Genomic DNA, 16,259 nt, shown 5'->3' on the forward strand with positions numbered 1-16,259 from the left:
GTTCTAGCAGCATAGGCCTTAGGTTTTTTTTTTTAGCTGAAGAAGGCCTTGTGAATCTTTCATCTGTTTATTTTGTTCATATTGTATATGCTGTTGTGCGGTGCATGAATGGCATATAATGATCTCAGCCTGGGAAATATGCATCTTCTGAGCTTAAAGGACTGCCTTGCAGTTGCAGGCCTTGGTGAAATCCTCTTGAAGAGTGGTTACTTTGAACTGGAGTTTGGTTTCTTTCTATTTGATTCGGATTCACACAGGACACAGAATATAATTGGTGGTCATTATTTAGTAACCGTCGCCCTCTAGCGGTTACATTTGGTCACACCCAGAAGAACCATGCTCTGGTAGTGACAGAAGGGTTGAAATCACGACAATAAACTGTACGCTGAATTCACACTGCTGTGCTGGTGTCACTCTTCAGTGCCTCGCAGTGTGCACTACTACTGAATAGGAACATCTTTAGTTTTCTTAATATTTCTTTACGCTGCGGGGTTCCTACAACGTTTAGTTTAGAAAGGAAAACGAAAGGTAAATGGAAAAACGGCTACAGATCTGGTCAATGGTTATTTATATCGACCAGATCTGTAGAGGGCGCAGTGGAGTAAATATTTCCATCTAGCGGACATATTTTATTTTATATTTTCTGCCCAAAAAGTTTATTATACAGAGAAGGTGGGGTGCTGAGAGACTTCCCACCCTGGAGAATAGACTTTCAACAACACAAAACTGCCTTTGTTTCGGTGAGTAGCGAAATAGTTGTGTTTATTTTTAGTAAAGTTGGAGACCTCCCACGGTAGTGGAATTTTCGGTCTATGAGAATAGCAGCGCGCCCGACAGGGTGTTAGAGAGAACTCACTAACTGCCTCGGGGCAAAGGGACTGGGATTTCCATAGTTTTGTTTTTGTTTTTTGTAAAGTTCTCAATTAACGTTAATTAAAGGTTTCTTGTTGGTGACATTCATTAATGCGGAAGCTATATTGACGTCATGTGATGATGGTTGGTTGTGGGTGGGGGACATGGGGGTGGAGATATCTTGAGAAAAAAAACAAAACAAATGGTAAAATCTTAGCTGGGAGGATCGAATGACACAAGAACCGCTGCAGGCAAAAACAACGTTTTACATGAATGTGCATTTCGATCGACATTGACGAATTCAAAAGGTTTGTTTTCTTTCTGATCAACTTAGCAACAAATTGAGACAAACCACGTCAGGGGTAAGCTTTTAATCCGTCATGTGTCTCCTTTCTACACATTAACCATGGGCAGGAAATGTGTGTGAAAACAATATTCCTTCTGAATCCGTTGAAATGTAGTTATTTTGATACGGTTATTTTACTTGTTATGTTATTTAAGGCTGCATGCGTGTCTAAACTTCCAGAATGCTGTTTTTCTAAACTTTTATATTTTATGTCATTATTGTCTGACTCTTGATTGTAGTTTGCATGTGCAGGAAAGTGGATTAAAAATTATAAGTGCAAGTGGAATAATACCAGTGAAAGGCTTCCCACCACACCACACCCACGTTCCACATCAAACATGAACATTTAAGCATACACACACATACTGTAAGAGTGGGTGTCAGCATAGTATGTGCTCACACTCACTCTTACAGTGTGTAAGGTAGTTGTGTCATACTTAAGCTACAGGTCTATAACAAGACAAACCGGACTTATGGACTTATTTGACTTGAATAGATTAGTTGGTTGATAAATGTGTGAACGTTTATGGTTTTACAGGGACCAAAGTGCAGTTTATTCTTGAGTATCTTATTGCAACGCCAACGGGTGTGTTACTGCTGTAAATGACTGGTTCTTTTGCTGTTTTATTATTCCTCTTATTTGTTGCTTCTCTGCTTTTCACAAGGCTCCTCCTCTCATTCCTCTAGGTTTCCATAGAGAGCTGGTGGGGAGTTGGACCATTGGAGGGAACAAGGGAGGAAGTGTGACCTCAGGCTCTTGTCCATTTGTTTTGCTGAAAAGTTCCACCTAACTTCACCATGTCTGCCCCTGGTAAGCAACTACTAAATACATGGTACAGCTACTAGATGTAATAAATGATAGATAGAACTCTTATTAAAGGCACCAATTTCCTCTATTAATCTACTGGCTACATACTGTATACAGAATATCCTATCTTCTTGAAGGGTTAAAACTTGTTGATGGATGTGTTTTAACAGCAATACCCCTTCTAGACTATTTAAATCTGACAGTTTATGAGAAAAATGGGCGGGTTTAATATATCACATAGCAAATAGGTTTCAGTTAAAAGTATTTAACCAGATTATATGCAATAAAAAAACAAAACATTATGAAATCACATGCACATCCACAATTCAGCCAAGTAAATGCTGAAGAATGAGGATATTAATCTCTGCGATGATGAGCTTAATGTTATACTCACAGAATTCATAATTCACATAATTGACAGATTATATTACCTAATTACAGGTTCTGTGATAATCTCTTTCACCGAAAGTTTCCACTTTCCATTTTCATTTATAAAGTCACTCACAAATGATAGTCATTATATAGTGAATGAATACCTGAATGACCTGTACTGTTCCCTGCCTAGTCCCGCCTTGAAGCCGTTGGAGGACCCCCCTCCCCTTCCCAAAGTAATGAAATATGAAAGGAATTCCAGTAAACCTTTGACCGTAAACTTAGATGAACCTTCTCAATGTATCATCTTGTCCATAATGCTCTTCTATTTTGAGTGGGCAATAATCTGTTATTTCCCTCAAAATTTGTTTTTGACATTCCCCTGCCTGACCATGCGTGAGTGCTAGTTAATTTTTTTAGGAGTTAGGAATGCTGAGGGTGGAGAAGGTTCATGGAATGTTACTCACACAGTATTTGGTAGTGGCAGAAACATGACCGCTTGTGTCGTTTAACATGGGTTGAACTTTGAGCAAATGCAGCACACCTCGTGCACCCACAAGGCCAGAAATCTGGGACCTGAGCAATATCACCAAGTCAGCTATCGGACAAATCAGGAGTGTTGCCTAGATCAGATCATTTCTTTCATTCAGCGATGCACAAAAAACTCTCCACCATGATTTTGTCACCAATAAACCTAGATCACCATTTGCCAGACTTGCCCAATAAATTTGTCAACTGTCTTTATCTTGTACAAAATACAGCAGCAAGGGTTCTTACAGGAACTAGAAAATATGAACACGTTTCCCCTATTCTCGACACATTGCACTGATTAGGTTACCTGTGGTACTCAAAACTGATTTTAAAATTGTGTTGTTTGCTTTTAAATCACTGAACGGCTTTGCCCTTGCCCCTTCTTATGTTTCTGACATTCTCACCCGTTACATCCCTACTTATAATCTCAGATCTGCAGACAAGCTGTTGCTTTTGTCCCTAGGACAAGGCTTATGACATAGGGCATTTGCCTTAACCCATTAAGACCCGAGGCGATTCTTTATTTTTTTTTAAATCCTAACAGTTTTTGGAAAAAAATCTAAATATTTTTTTTTCAAGATTTTTCAAAAATAGCAGATCTACAAGTTCATAGCGCGGCACTCGGTGCCACGCTATGAGCTTGTATATCTGCTATTTTTTAATAGCCAAAGAAATCTACACAGATGCGTTCCAGGTCTTGGGTTAAGAGCTCCGCAATTGTGGAATAAACTTCCATTGGGGATCAGACAAGCTACCTCAGTCCTTTTTTGATAAAATGATCAAATATTATTTTGTTGTTATTATTACTTGAGAGACACCCACATAGTCCTCATTTGAACATTTTGGCTGCATTTAGAAAAGTTTCCATTCTGTTCATTGAACTTCCAAACTGTAGGCTAGGCTTACCACCTGAGAGTGCTCATAGTCTTGACGTGGAAACGCCAGTGAGATTTTATTGGCTGCATTCTGTCATTACTAAATGGTCAAATGACCTCCAAAGTAGGTTAGCAGATGTTAGAGACCATTGTTGTTCTGTCCTATCCACATGTGACAAACACATATTTGGTCTGTGGAGAGTGAAGATACACATACATACCGGTAGTCCAGATACAATAGCATGGGAACCAGTAGCCTAGTTTTAGGTTCACTGAAGTGTTGAATCAGAATCAAACTCAACTTTATTGTTACATCACATGATTACGGGGAGTAAAGTAGTGGGTGAAATTATTTTTTGTGCAAGCTCAACATTTGCAGTTACAGGAAGAGTTGGAAAGAGAGAATATAGGCTACTGTAAAAGAAAGGAACACAGAACAAGTCAAACCTCGAGCTAATGCTGTCAAGTTAGCATCTGAAATGACCAAGTCATTGACAACATGACTTGAATTTTCTTTGCTGTCAAATTGCTTGCGATAAGATTGTGGTGTATTTATATTTATCTTCTTGTTCCTGTTACTGCTCAGCCAAGCTTTTGCTGCAAATAAGAATATGTAACCAGTATGTTGCAAGCTAAAGCTCATGTAAATTATCAAACCGGCCCATTACTCACTACTGTGGCATGTTCTGAACAGATAAGAATATCTAGGAAGTAGAATATTTTCCCCCTGTAGAACTGTTGTTTGTTTTCTCACCTCAGTTTATAATTTATGAGTTATATATTAGATTTAACGTGTTGTTTTCTTGCTGTTCTAACATTTGGAATTGATAGCCATGTGCACTGTTGTGTATGTTGTTGATTGTATAACTTTTATGTTACCTTTCTATTGTACCTCACTGTAGTCAGGGATATTCTGCACTGTAATGTTCGCTAGCCAGTCCAGACATGAATACGCACACACACACACACACACACACACACACACACACACACACACACACACACACACACACACACACACACACACACACACACACACACACACACACACACACACACACACCCACAACCTAACCTTAACCCTCAAACAGCATCTTGAAAACTGAGGACCAACAAAATAATCGTAAAAGTTTTTTACAAAATGTTTCTTTTTGAAAAGTGTATTGCTTGCACAATATCCATATACAGCATATAATATTTTCGCATAATAATAGCAGGGTCCCCACGGTCATGAAATTCCTGGAAATATTTTGAAATTGAAAAAAAAATAATCCAGTACTGGAAAAGTTTGGGAATTGATCAAAGGTCCTGGAATTTATCAAGGGTCCTGGAATTTATCAAGGGTCCTGGAAAAATATTTGGCTATGCATTGTTTTTGGCTATTGATTTTGTTAATACAAAACATTTTCATAAACATGTATAACATTACACAAAATATGTAACATAAGTAGTTTTTCGCCGAACGGGCTGTGTGATGGCATATATTATTTAAATAAAATAAGTCATTCGGATGCCATAATGAGTCTTCCAGTGAGCTATGCCCTGATTTTGCACGACATTTTTAATGAAATTGTACTATTCTATATTCTATGCTTTATTTTTGCTACACTGCCTATCTTTGGGCATTCTACATAGGAGTAAGAGACACATTATTGCGCTGAATGATTGTTATATAGGCCTGGAAATTGGGCTAAATATTCTGGAAAAGTTTTGGAAATTCATTGCTAAAAATGTGTGGGGACCCTGTAATAGTTATGTAATATCTGTATAAGGAACAGTTGTCAAGTTATGACACAATGTCCATCAACCAACTAGCGTGACACTATTTGATACATTTTTTGGGATGGTGTGGTGTTGTAATGTCAAACCATGGTTGTCTTAAAAATGGCTTTGCATTCATTGTGTTGAGCAGTGTGCATGAAATAGTTTTATGAATATAGTCAACTTTACTCTAATGAAAGATGATCTCACTGAGGGTTGTTGATGTTCATCCTCAGCGGGTATGTGGACAATGTTTTGATGTCATTTCTTGTCTTTACTTCAGTCTACCCAGGCTCTCCTAACCAGGCTCCCTACCCGAATATGCCCCAGGCTGGAGGCTACTCCATGGCCCCTTATCCGGTTCCTCAGGGCGGGTATGGCGACCCCAACCAAACAGCTCCTCCGGTAGGCTTCAATGTGGGCTATCAGCCGCAACCAGGCCAACCTGTAATGTATCAGCCAGGCCCCGTAGGCCCAGGCCCTGTCCCAGGGCACGAATATGGAGGGCAGCACGAATACGGAGGGCAGCCCGAATACGGGGGGCACCCAGGTGGCATCTCCCCTGCCCCGGCCTCTTCACCGTCCGCACCAGCAGTCGCTGTTGGCGTACCGCCAGGGCTGGAGTACCTCACACAGGTAGGCTGGAAGTACAGGGTCTTGTTTCTAGATTTCATATCTGTGGTTAGTTTGTTTACCAGTTTTGTCTCTCTTGCCACCTGACTCACGTTAACACATCGACCGCCAGAGGTTAATCTCATAATGTACTCACCAGTGCCAAGGTGTTTTTGTTGTTTTTTTGTTTTTTTCATGTCGCCATAGATCTTGTTAAAATCCTTAAGATTGAGCCGTACACGGCCTGTTTACATCCGCGACATCTCAACGTATCTCCCAGTGAAAATCACGTGTCAAACGGGGCATCCATGTTGTAGTTAGAGCGGATTACGTTAAACAGTGAAATGCGAGGAGAAAAAACTACAGGAAGAGAATTGAGTTTCAGTTTCGTCTGTAGAATGGGAGCGGACGTGATCGTCAAAACCGGATCCCAAATAATTCCGTTTCCGGTCATCAAACCGGAAACGGAAGTGGATAAAAAAAAATCCGAAAGTGAACCCGGACATTATTAGCGCGAAAAGACCGTGGACCGTAGGGCTACGGTCTCGGCGCTTAACAGTTGGATTTAACGGACCGTAGGACTACGTTCTTGGCGGTTAATGTGTTAACAGCTTTCTCTTGTGTTTTAGATCGACCAGATACTGATCCACCAAAAAGTGGAGCTTCTAGAAGGTAAAGCTTGTTAGCCCATCCTCTAGGGCTTTCTCTTGCGTCTCTTACAGCTCTCCTCCATATCAGCTGTGGTCACTGCACCCACCTTTAACCCTCTTGTTAATGCATCAGAGTGATAAAGTGACCTCTGCCACCAGACATCCTAAGTTATTTATACATTTCCTTCCTTTTGGTTTCTCCACCATTCCCACTTCTCTGTTCCCACGTCCTACAATTTCATTTCCTTCCGCTGTCTCCTTTTTTCCTCCCACTCCCACTTCATAGCTTCATGGCTGCAGCATTATCCAACCTAACAGAAACCTTCTTCTGCTTCGGTCAATAAGAACAAAATTATGTCATAAGAACGTCGGCAGTGAGTTTCTGAGGTTCTATTCAGTAGTTCTTCCACCTCAAAGATTTTCTAATTAGCCGAACACCTCCGCTAACTGAACATCGTATTTAATTGGTCAGACACTCAATGTGCTCGTGTTTTATGTTGTTTTATTTCAAAGAGGTAGCGCCCGCACACCAAAGACGGTAAAAGATACTTCTTTATTACAAAATTGACAACGTTTCGATCCGTGTGGATCTTCCTCAGGTCATTTGAGCCTGCACACCGGTTGACTTCCTTATAATGATGTTCCCCATTGTATGTCACCCCCACTGTGTGCCACCCCCATATTATCAGAGCAGGTGCGACTTATCAATGGGGAACATCATTATCAAGGCTATGATAGAAGAAGGTAGGGACGTTCCACGGGCCAGTCAGGCACCATTGACACACATGGGAGGCAAAACTGGATCCGGAAGTTCGGTGAACAAACTTGTGAACAAACACTATTTCTGAACGATTGGGACCTTTGTCAGTTAATCGGTTCAGGAATATGAAAGAAGGCATATCAGAGGTTGTTTTGTAATCACTTGTTTTTCGATGTGCACACTATAATTTTATTGAGGCATCTAAACGGTGGCATGTATTGTTTCTGGCTCGGCAATAATCTCTCAAGACAGATTCAGAGCTCCGCAAACATTTGCAGATGGGTTGCCAGATTGCGCTGTCAATGATGGAAAGTCTCGTGCTACTTACTTACAGAAACTTACTTTGCGTGCTCTTTAGATTACACTTCGAAAAGCAACACAGCAGAAAACAATGTGTGATATGTCTTCTTTTATTTTCCTGGACCGAGTATTTAACAAAGGTCGCAGTCGTTATAGAAATTGTGTTTGTTCATAAGTTGGTCCACCTGGCTCTCATTGACTGCTCTCATAATGTTGTCTTCTAAGAACTTTGTTCGGTTTGGAAAGCCCTGCTAAAGACACGCCTCTAAAGGTTCAAGCCTTGCCCACACCAACATTGCATGTCATTACAGAAGTTTCAAAAACGTAAAAAAATAACAGATCCGGTCTTGAGTCTTGACCCAAAAATCTGGCATTGATCAGGCTATACAAAAAACACCGTAAAAGCAGTGGTCAGTTCATCATAGAGAATGCCTTCTTGTCTCCCTCCTCTTCAGCGTTCATCGGCTTTGAGACGAACAATCAGTATGAGATCAAGAACAGCTTGGGCCAGAAGATCTACAAGGCCAAGGAGAAGAACGACTGCTGCACCAGGAACTGCTGCGGATCGCTGCGGAGCTTTGACATGAAGATCAAGGATAACATGGACAGAGAGGTCATCCGCCTCATAAGACCCTTCCGCTGCGTCTCCTGCTGGTGCCCCTGCTGCCAGCAAGAGGTGTGTATCGGGGTGTAGGCTGTGATTAATTTGGGCCATAAAAGGTCAAATAAGGCAATAACTAGGTTGATGCCCGTTGAAAACTATTCTCGTTGGGCACGATGCTTGTGGGGAATGCATGCCCTTCCAGTTATGCAATATCCGTTGTCAGATTACTTAGTTCAGAATTATCATTGTATGCAGAGGCCAGGAGGGACAGCGAGTGCATTTTCCGGCAGCGGCTGCTGCCGAGGCAGCTCCGCGGAGCTGCCGGCGGCGCCTGCTTTGGGAGTGTGCTGCGTTTGTGTAACGCAGTCCCCACCAATATTATTTACGATTCTGTGCCTATCGGTACATAACTCGGACGGCGCTTAGTCGAATAGCAGACCATCGGCCGGTCGTCGCGGGCACTCGCGCCTGGAGGCGCTCGGGCGCGACTCCTTGGCCTCAAGGTCTGCTGATTCGGCGCGCCTCCGTCATGGTCCAAAACTATACTTTATCGGCGGAAAAAATAAGTTCTCCTCCACCGGCAGTTTCCGCGGCAGTTCCGCTGCTCCGCCGGCAGCTGCCGCTCCACCGCCGGCAGTTCCACGGAAGTTCCGCGGCTGTTGCCGCTGCCGGAGAATGCACTCGCTCCTTCTGGAGGCCAGTCTATGACGTCAGTACTATGATGGCTTCATGTTGACATCAGGGATCTCCATATATGGCCATAAAAGGGGCACAGACAGACAGACAGACAGACTGACAGATAAGGAGATAAGGAGATCTCCAAATACTGTATGGGCACACAAGAGATCCCTGAATTTTTGTTTCTGGCCAGCCGCTGGTCCGACCAAATTCCTACATGGAACAACACACCCTTGGGTCCTTGTCCAGTTACTTGATATGTTTGATTAACTATCTTTTGATCATTTAATTGTTCCACCCATATGTGTGTGTAGGGGGTGAGAGAGTGAAAGGTAACAAAGTGAGTGAGAGATCAATTGAACATGCCTAGAGTAATAATGTATTATTCAATTGTTTATTCAGCGCCAACCCTGCCCTGACTATTCATTACTGTTATGCCTAGACAAACACTTCCTAGATATCAGAGTCCAAATATTTGACTTGATTGTTGTGGTGCTGAGGTGAGGTTCAAAGATAACGTCGCAATAGTTCAGAGTCGGACCCGCAATATAATGACCCTGTTAACAGTTTCTAACCCTGATGACTAAAGTATTATTTGTTATCTGGAACAACGTGTCGCTTTGTGAGCTTGTAGATCGGCTATTTCTGGAAAGAGTTTGAGCATTTTAACACATTTTTGACCAAAATAGAGATGCTAGGGTTAAAGTGCTTGATAATTTCATGACTTTACAGATACAATCAGACCTTTCTTTGTGTTACTGTTACAGTATGTTGGAGTACTATACTTGCTCACCGAGTCTCGTTTACAGTAGTGACCTCGTCAGGCAGGGTTTTGTTTAGATTATGAATGGCTCTTTGTCAGTCCAACCTGTCACCTGGACTGGCCAGACCGGTCCTTTCTCTGTCTGGTTGTCTCTATTAAATTACACCGTTGGCAGACCACAACACAGGACATTCCCAAGCTTCTCCCCTGACTTGAATGAATTTCATGGTTATTTACCAGCTTACAACGGGAGTCATGTGAAGCATGTTACCTATGTGATGGCAGCAGTTCCTAGGACACCAGTAAACAGACTTTGGTTCACTTGTCACTCATCCAAGCTGCTCCATGTGACACGGTGTGTAAATTCATGTCTATTTATACTATAGTCACCTTGTCAGGGACGGAGAGTAGTTTTAGTGTTCTGGGATGTCTCTCTATGTTTGCTTTTATACACATGGCTACAATGGGCATATAGAATTTTACGTGTACTTATTTTTTTCCCCTCCCAATTTAGTCATTAGGACAATCCCCCCATGTGTAGTCACTGCTGACTAGGGGTGGGACGATATATCGATATCGCGATATATATATCGTTGGTGAAATTTCATGCAATATATCGTGATATCGCAATATATCGAATATCGTGATATTATTGTTATCGAGGGCCTAATATCGCCACAGATATCGTATCGTGAGATACCCATATCGTCCCACCCCTACTGCTGACCCCTACTGATGGTCTTAGGGAGGGTGTATCTTCCGATACACATGTAACTATTAACTGCTTCTTTTCACCTGACAGTGAAGAGCTTCACCGGGAGGGCGTAATCTGTCTAGAAAAACACTCCAACCCTGTCCACACTAGCATGGATATTTTGGATATTTATTTTGCAAAATGCACAAAAACAGATTTTTGTAAATGGATAAAAACTATTAAGATTTTCAAAAATATCTGTTTCAGTGGAACCATGGAGACATGTAAAACAGAGATTTGGAGAAACGATGATGTCACAGCTCAATCCATGCATGCCCATTATTGCTTGCGCCTGGAAACTAACAATATGAGTTGTGTACGTTTGGTTAGGACTAATTACAAGTTTATAACGTCACTGGTGAGCAAAGGCGACTGCTGCACACTCTCTTTTTTTAAATATTCATTCTTTACTATTATTATTATTATTGCCTATGCTGCTCAGCTGCATTGTCTGAAGGAAGCTGAACAAAAAGAAGTTTTACTCTTATGTACCTGTACACAAGATGTAACAATAAAACACAACCTTGAACCTTGAATATTACTTGGTTCACCGTGTCCACTGTTTAATGTCCACCAGATGCAACGGTTTTGGAATAGAATAGCTGATCTCCCCCTTCACTGTAGCTGGGAGACTCTGTCTCAGAATGATGGCAATGCCATCATTCTGGATATGCTTGTTGTGTGGACAGCGATTTTCTTCGCGAGGGACAAAAATAGCTGTTTAGAAAAACATCCGTATACGTGTAGTCTACTCCCACATTATATTATCCCTTCCAGTACTACTCCCTCCCTTACCTGCTTCCCACCTGCAAACATGGCCAGTTGTGTTCGTTGGAACTCCGGCCAAGACAACGGAACTTCACCCCTGCGGCACCCAAATGTACTGTTTGTTTATGTTATGTGCCGTCTTCATTTGGGTTTGATTTGGATGAAACTTCATACAGGGGTTCAATAACAAGATGGCTTGAGCGAGTATTGCGCCGAAGGTCAACGGTCAAGGTCATTGTTACCATAGTTGACAGACGTATTATGCACCCTTTGTATTATGTGCTCTTGTTTGATCTCAGCATGCATGTCTCTGTGTGTGTGTGTGTGTGTGTGTGTGTGTGTGTGTGTGTGTGTGTGTGTGTGTGTGTGGATTGTAGATGGAGGTGCAAGCACCACCGGGCACCACCATAGGCTATGTAAAACAGGACTGGCACCCCTGTGTGCCGCACTTCTCCATCCAGGATGCCAACAAGAAAACCCTGATGAAGCTAGAAGGACCTTGCTTCGCCTGCAACTGCTGTGGGGATGTCAATTTTGAGGTGAGGACTATGGTGTTGGTTGGTATGAGCTCCTTTTTGTATGATTTACTGTCTTTTGCAAACTTGCTCAGTCTGAATAGATGACATAAAACGAAGCTAATATTGTTCTCTCTGGACCCTAACAAAAAGAGCTATTGTCTTGCATAACACTGCAGTGCTACGATAGTGGGTGACAACTTTGTTGTGGAAAAAGTGTGTATTTCTGCTTCCTCTGCAGTTAAAGGGGAAAGATGGTGGCAAGCCCATTGGTCGCATTAGCAAGCAGTGGAGCGGCCTTCTGAAAGAGGTCTTCACAGACACTGACAACTTTGGCATCCAGTTCCCTCTGGACATGGACGTCAAAATGAAGGCCGTGCTCATGGGAGCCTGCTTCCTCATTGTAAGTCTGTGTGTTGTTTTTAACCACATGAACCTTAACGTCCCTAATCTGGCCATGTCATAATAGGCGAACATTTGGCGTGAAAAAGGAGGGGACCAAGTAGAGACCCATGGGGTACCCCGTTTGGGCCTGTTTATCCTAGAACTAATCTGTGGAGTAAAATGCAGAACATTTTCTGATGCCTGTTCTTCTATTTCTTTCTCATTTTCACCCTGCAGGACTTCATGTTTTTTGAAAAGGTTGGGGAAGCAAACCAGCGCAGCACCGTCTTTTCGTAATGAGCAAAAGAAAGGAGAAAACAGGGAGCACGACGGCAAGCGTTATTCTCCCATCCTGCTACCTTACTCCCTTCATGCACTCTGTGTCTCCGTTCCGTCCAATGATCCGTCCTTCTGCCAGGATCGCTTCCTTATTCTAGCGTCTGTTGGATGTTGCCAAACTGCCCATCCCATTGTCCTGTGAGATACTCTCTACGTCTTCCTCAGATGATACACATCGTTCTAAAGACAGTCTGTCGGATGCAGCCAAAATGCCCATCCCATAGTCCTTGGAGATAAACCCCATCTTAGAGGACGGGCGTCAGTTTCACTCATCTTTGGATTGTTTCTGAGTGGATGATCCATGTTTTTATTTTTTTTCCCGTCATTGAGCAATACCAGTATAGCTCATAGATCATATATCCTTGCCGCAGATTACAGAAAAGATAACCACATTGTTTTGATATTATTCTATTATTCTACTACTTGATAGCAACATTTCATATTTTTTGCCAAATGTCTCTCAACTATCTGCATTAGTCTCATTCCTTTTATTCTGTCTGGTGATGTTCTTTGTCGGTTATAGGAAAGTACCTAAAAGATATTGAGTGCAATATGATAGTAGATATATAAGAGTTAAGGGAGTAGAAGAAATATGTTCAGGAAAGGAAACAGAATTTATGTATGTTGAAAATGTTGTCAGTGCTCTTTCTCTACCTCCTTTTATTTCCATCCTTGCCTAAAAGTACTGTACTGTTATTATTATACACTACAGTATAGTGTGTGTGGCCTATATGACCTACTATCCCTTTCGTTGCCTACGCTATGTACAGTATGTCTGTACAGTCTAGTTTGTTTTTATATTGTGTGGCCTTTCACGGTTGGTCTTCTGGGTGGAAACCGACCTAGCAACAGAATCCCATCCCACCTCCTGGGCGGGGTGTAAACACCACCATATTGAACCAGTGCCAATGCAATAAGATAGAGAGGAAAGAAGACTAAGGTAGGACTAAGGTCAAGAGCATGAGAGAAAAGTAAGCAGCAGTAATGTTGAATTTGAAAACAAAAGAGGGGAAGTTGAGGTTTCTAGTCCTTAATGTGACCTCTTGCTAAATGGAAACCCCCATTGGGGTAAGCCTTTCGTTCTCTCATTCCTGTTGCATTAGGGCCAGTGGAAAGAGACCGTAGCGAGAGCTTTTCATTTGAATTTAGATCTGATAGGTTGCTGCTCTGACAGAGAAATGGTGGAGGAGGGAATACTAGTAATCTATGCATACGTCACCCATTGCACTTGAATAGTCTGCCTGGTTTCAACTTGACCATGAATGTGTCATGTGAGGTTGAATGGGTGTGTCCTGTGAAGCTGGGATTCTGTAAGTGGTTTCAGACCCTGCACTCTCTGCTCTGTCAAGGCTCTAGATTTTTGTACTATTGCTTATCTGTTGATCTGCTGTCAGAGAATCATAACTTTGTGCTGTCTTCTATCTGCATTTGTGTGATTATTTTTAAATATTTAGCCTGTGTATGGCGTGACCACTATCTAAGAAATGGGAAGTAGCCAAATTATTTGTACTTGTGTTAGATGCTGAATCAAAACACACCTTTGCGATGTAAGGTGCTACACCTGTGGTTGGCATGAGACAGTAAGTCATGTTTCCTTAAAATGTGTTTTGTATTGTGTTTCTAAGACACTGTTGTCTTGTAATTCCAAATTACATTTTTACATAAATGAATAAAGGTTCTACTTCAAAAGAAATTGTTGAAACGCCTAACATGTATGACAGACCATGCCTGTTGAGGGAAGGGACGGATCAGGCCTTAGAAAGCCCTGCTACATGAGGGACATCTGTTTGCAATTGGAAAAGTTGATCCTAGCCTTAGAGGGATATCCACTCTAATTCTCCACCCTCAAGTACAGAGTCCCATTCCAGTAAAGGTCATCAGCGCTTGTCTTTACCTCACCCTAAAACCTAAAGTAAGCCCTTCCCGGCAGTTGTGTCTGCAGTGAAGGTGATTAGATCTAGTTAGAATGGAACCAAATGTCGCACACATAGAAAGAAAAAAAAACAACACAAATAATGATTAAACCACGCCCTCTTGGGGAGCATGTAGGAAATGCAAGTTGTTGAAGAGGCATGTTCATTCAGTTCATACTGTACCACTGACTATGATTCATACAGTGGAATCATTGTGAAATCCCAGAGCGCTGAAGACCTTTAACCTTGTTTCTTAAACGGACTGAAACACTTTCCTTCAACACTTTCCCTCATCAACACTTGTTTCCATGATGTACTCTTGTTTTACGCTACATGGGATTTAAATGCCTAGTCTTTCAGGTCATATTCTGTTCTGTGGATGTTTATATTCACACAAACTTCTCACACAAAACCGTTTGTCTATTTTGGATAATATATTTCACATCTCCAAGTGTAGACTAAAATGGAGTGCCCCAAAACGTACCGATATGAGTTATCCAAATGCTTTTTATGTGACTGAACAAAATGTCAAAATATTTTTTACTGTAAAACATGTTTATGCATACAAAAAAATATAAACAAGTTACTAATATGCAGACATACTAAGCACCCACAGCAGTCAAACCAAATGGTCAGTTTATTTATTTGTTGAAGGATAGTGCATCAAGTAAAATAGTAGACGATGTGTAAAAGTTGCACTACTTTGTAATATATATATAAATATTTTTACTTTTAAAAGTAAAAATATATAATTGTAGTTGTGAGAAAATTGCTGATTCACACCAAAACATCTTCCCTTTCGGCTGTTCCCTTCAGCGGTCGCCACAGCGAATCATCCGTCTCCATCTCACCCTATCCTCTCCCTCCTCTTCTCTCACACCAACTAAATTCATGTCCTCTTTCACTACATCCATAAATGTCCTCTTTAAGTCTTCCTCTCAGCATCCTTCTACAGATATATTCAATATTCCTCCTCTGTACATGTACAAACCATCTCAGTCTGGCCTCTCTGGCTTTATCTCCAAACCATACAACATGCACGGTCCCTCTGATGTATTCATTCCTGGCTGATACTATCCATCCTCATCACTCCCAGAGAGAACCTCAACATTTTAGTCTCTGCTACCTCCAGCTCTGCTTCCTGTCTTTTCCTCAGTGCGACTGTCTCTAAACCATACAACATAACTGGTCTCACCACTGTCTTGTACACCTTTCCTTTCGTTCTTGCATGCTGATACTCTCCTATCACACCTGACACTTGCACATTTCTTCACCTCGTTTCCACACTCTCCATTGCTCTGGAACGTTGACCCTAAGTACTTAAAATCCTCCACCTTCTTTACCTCTACTCCCTGTAACCTAACTGTTCCACTTGGGTTCCTCTCATTCACACCATGCATTGTGTTGCTGCGCCCAACCTTCATTCTTCTCCTTTCCATGGCATATCTCCACCTCTCTAGATTTGAGAATGTATTTAGATACTCATGGACTTACAGCATGTCCCTGTGGGACATGCTGCAGCTTCATCATCACATTACTAAGACTGATTCAATGATTCAATGTTTTCATTTTACCCTGTGCTTGACTGCATAGATAGTTAGCTACAGTAAAATTGCGATTCACACAACTTTTACAATGGGTTTCAAAGTGGCGTCCAGAAACCCTCAGGGGTCC

General features: G+C 41.8%; 1 protein-coding gene across 7 annotated transcripts; it reads left to right on the forward strand.

Annotated features, from left to right (window-relative positions):
- Positions 1-1,032: 1,032 nt before the first annotated feature.
- LOC308101878 (phospholipid scramblase 1-like) lies at positions 1,033-14,350 on the forward strand. 7 transcript variants are annotated; one of them, XM_080451397.1, is made up of 9 exons: positions 1,144-1,214; positions 1,886-2,009; positions 5,829-6,034; positions 6,098-6,181; positions 6,787-6,829; positions 8,323-8,543; positions 11,812-11,973; positions 12,191-12,352; positions 12,571-14,350. In XM_080451397.1, the coding sequence occupies exons 2-9, from the start codon at positions 1,997-1,999 to the stop codon at positions 12,628-12,630; spliced, it is 951 nt and encodes a 316-aa protein (XP_080307523.1). In that variant the 5' UTR covers positions 1,144-1,214; positions 1,886-1,996; the 3' UTR covers positions 12,631-14,350. The 7 variants fall into 7 exon arrangements, with proteins under 7 accessions (XP_080307521.1, XP_080307523.1, XP_080307524.1 ...); XM_080451398.1 differs by having other exon boundaries at positions 5,829-5,856; positions 5,968-6,181; XM_080451400.1 differs by having other exon boundaries at positions 5,985-6,034.
- The last annotated feature ends 1,909 nt before the right edge of the window (positions 14,351-16,259 follow it).

Source organism: Gymnoscopelus braueri, assembly GCF_963280865.1.
Source record: "Gymnoscopelus braueri genome assembly, chromosome: 15".
NCBI lineage: Eukaryota > Metazoa > Chordata > Actinopteri > Myctophiformes > Myctophidae > Gymnoscopelus > Gymnoscopelus braueri.

What these genes read in the sequence shown, in the direction of transcription:
- LOC308101878 (XM_080451395.1), top strand. An exon ending in AAAAGTGGAGCTTCTAGAAG is followed by an intron (nt 6,830 to 8,322) that starts GTAAAGCTTGTT and finishes CCTCCTCTTCAG; the next exon opens with CGTTCATCGGCTTTGAGACG. An exon ending in GCCCCTGCTGCCAGCAAGAG is followed by an intron (nt 8,544 to 11,811) that starts GTGTGTATCGGG and finishes TGTGGATTGTAG; the next exon opens with ATGGAGGTGCAAGCACCACC.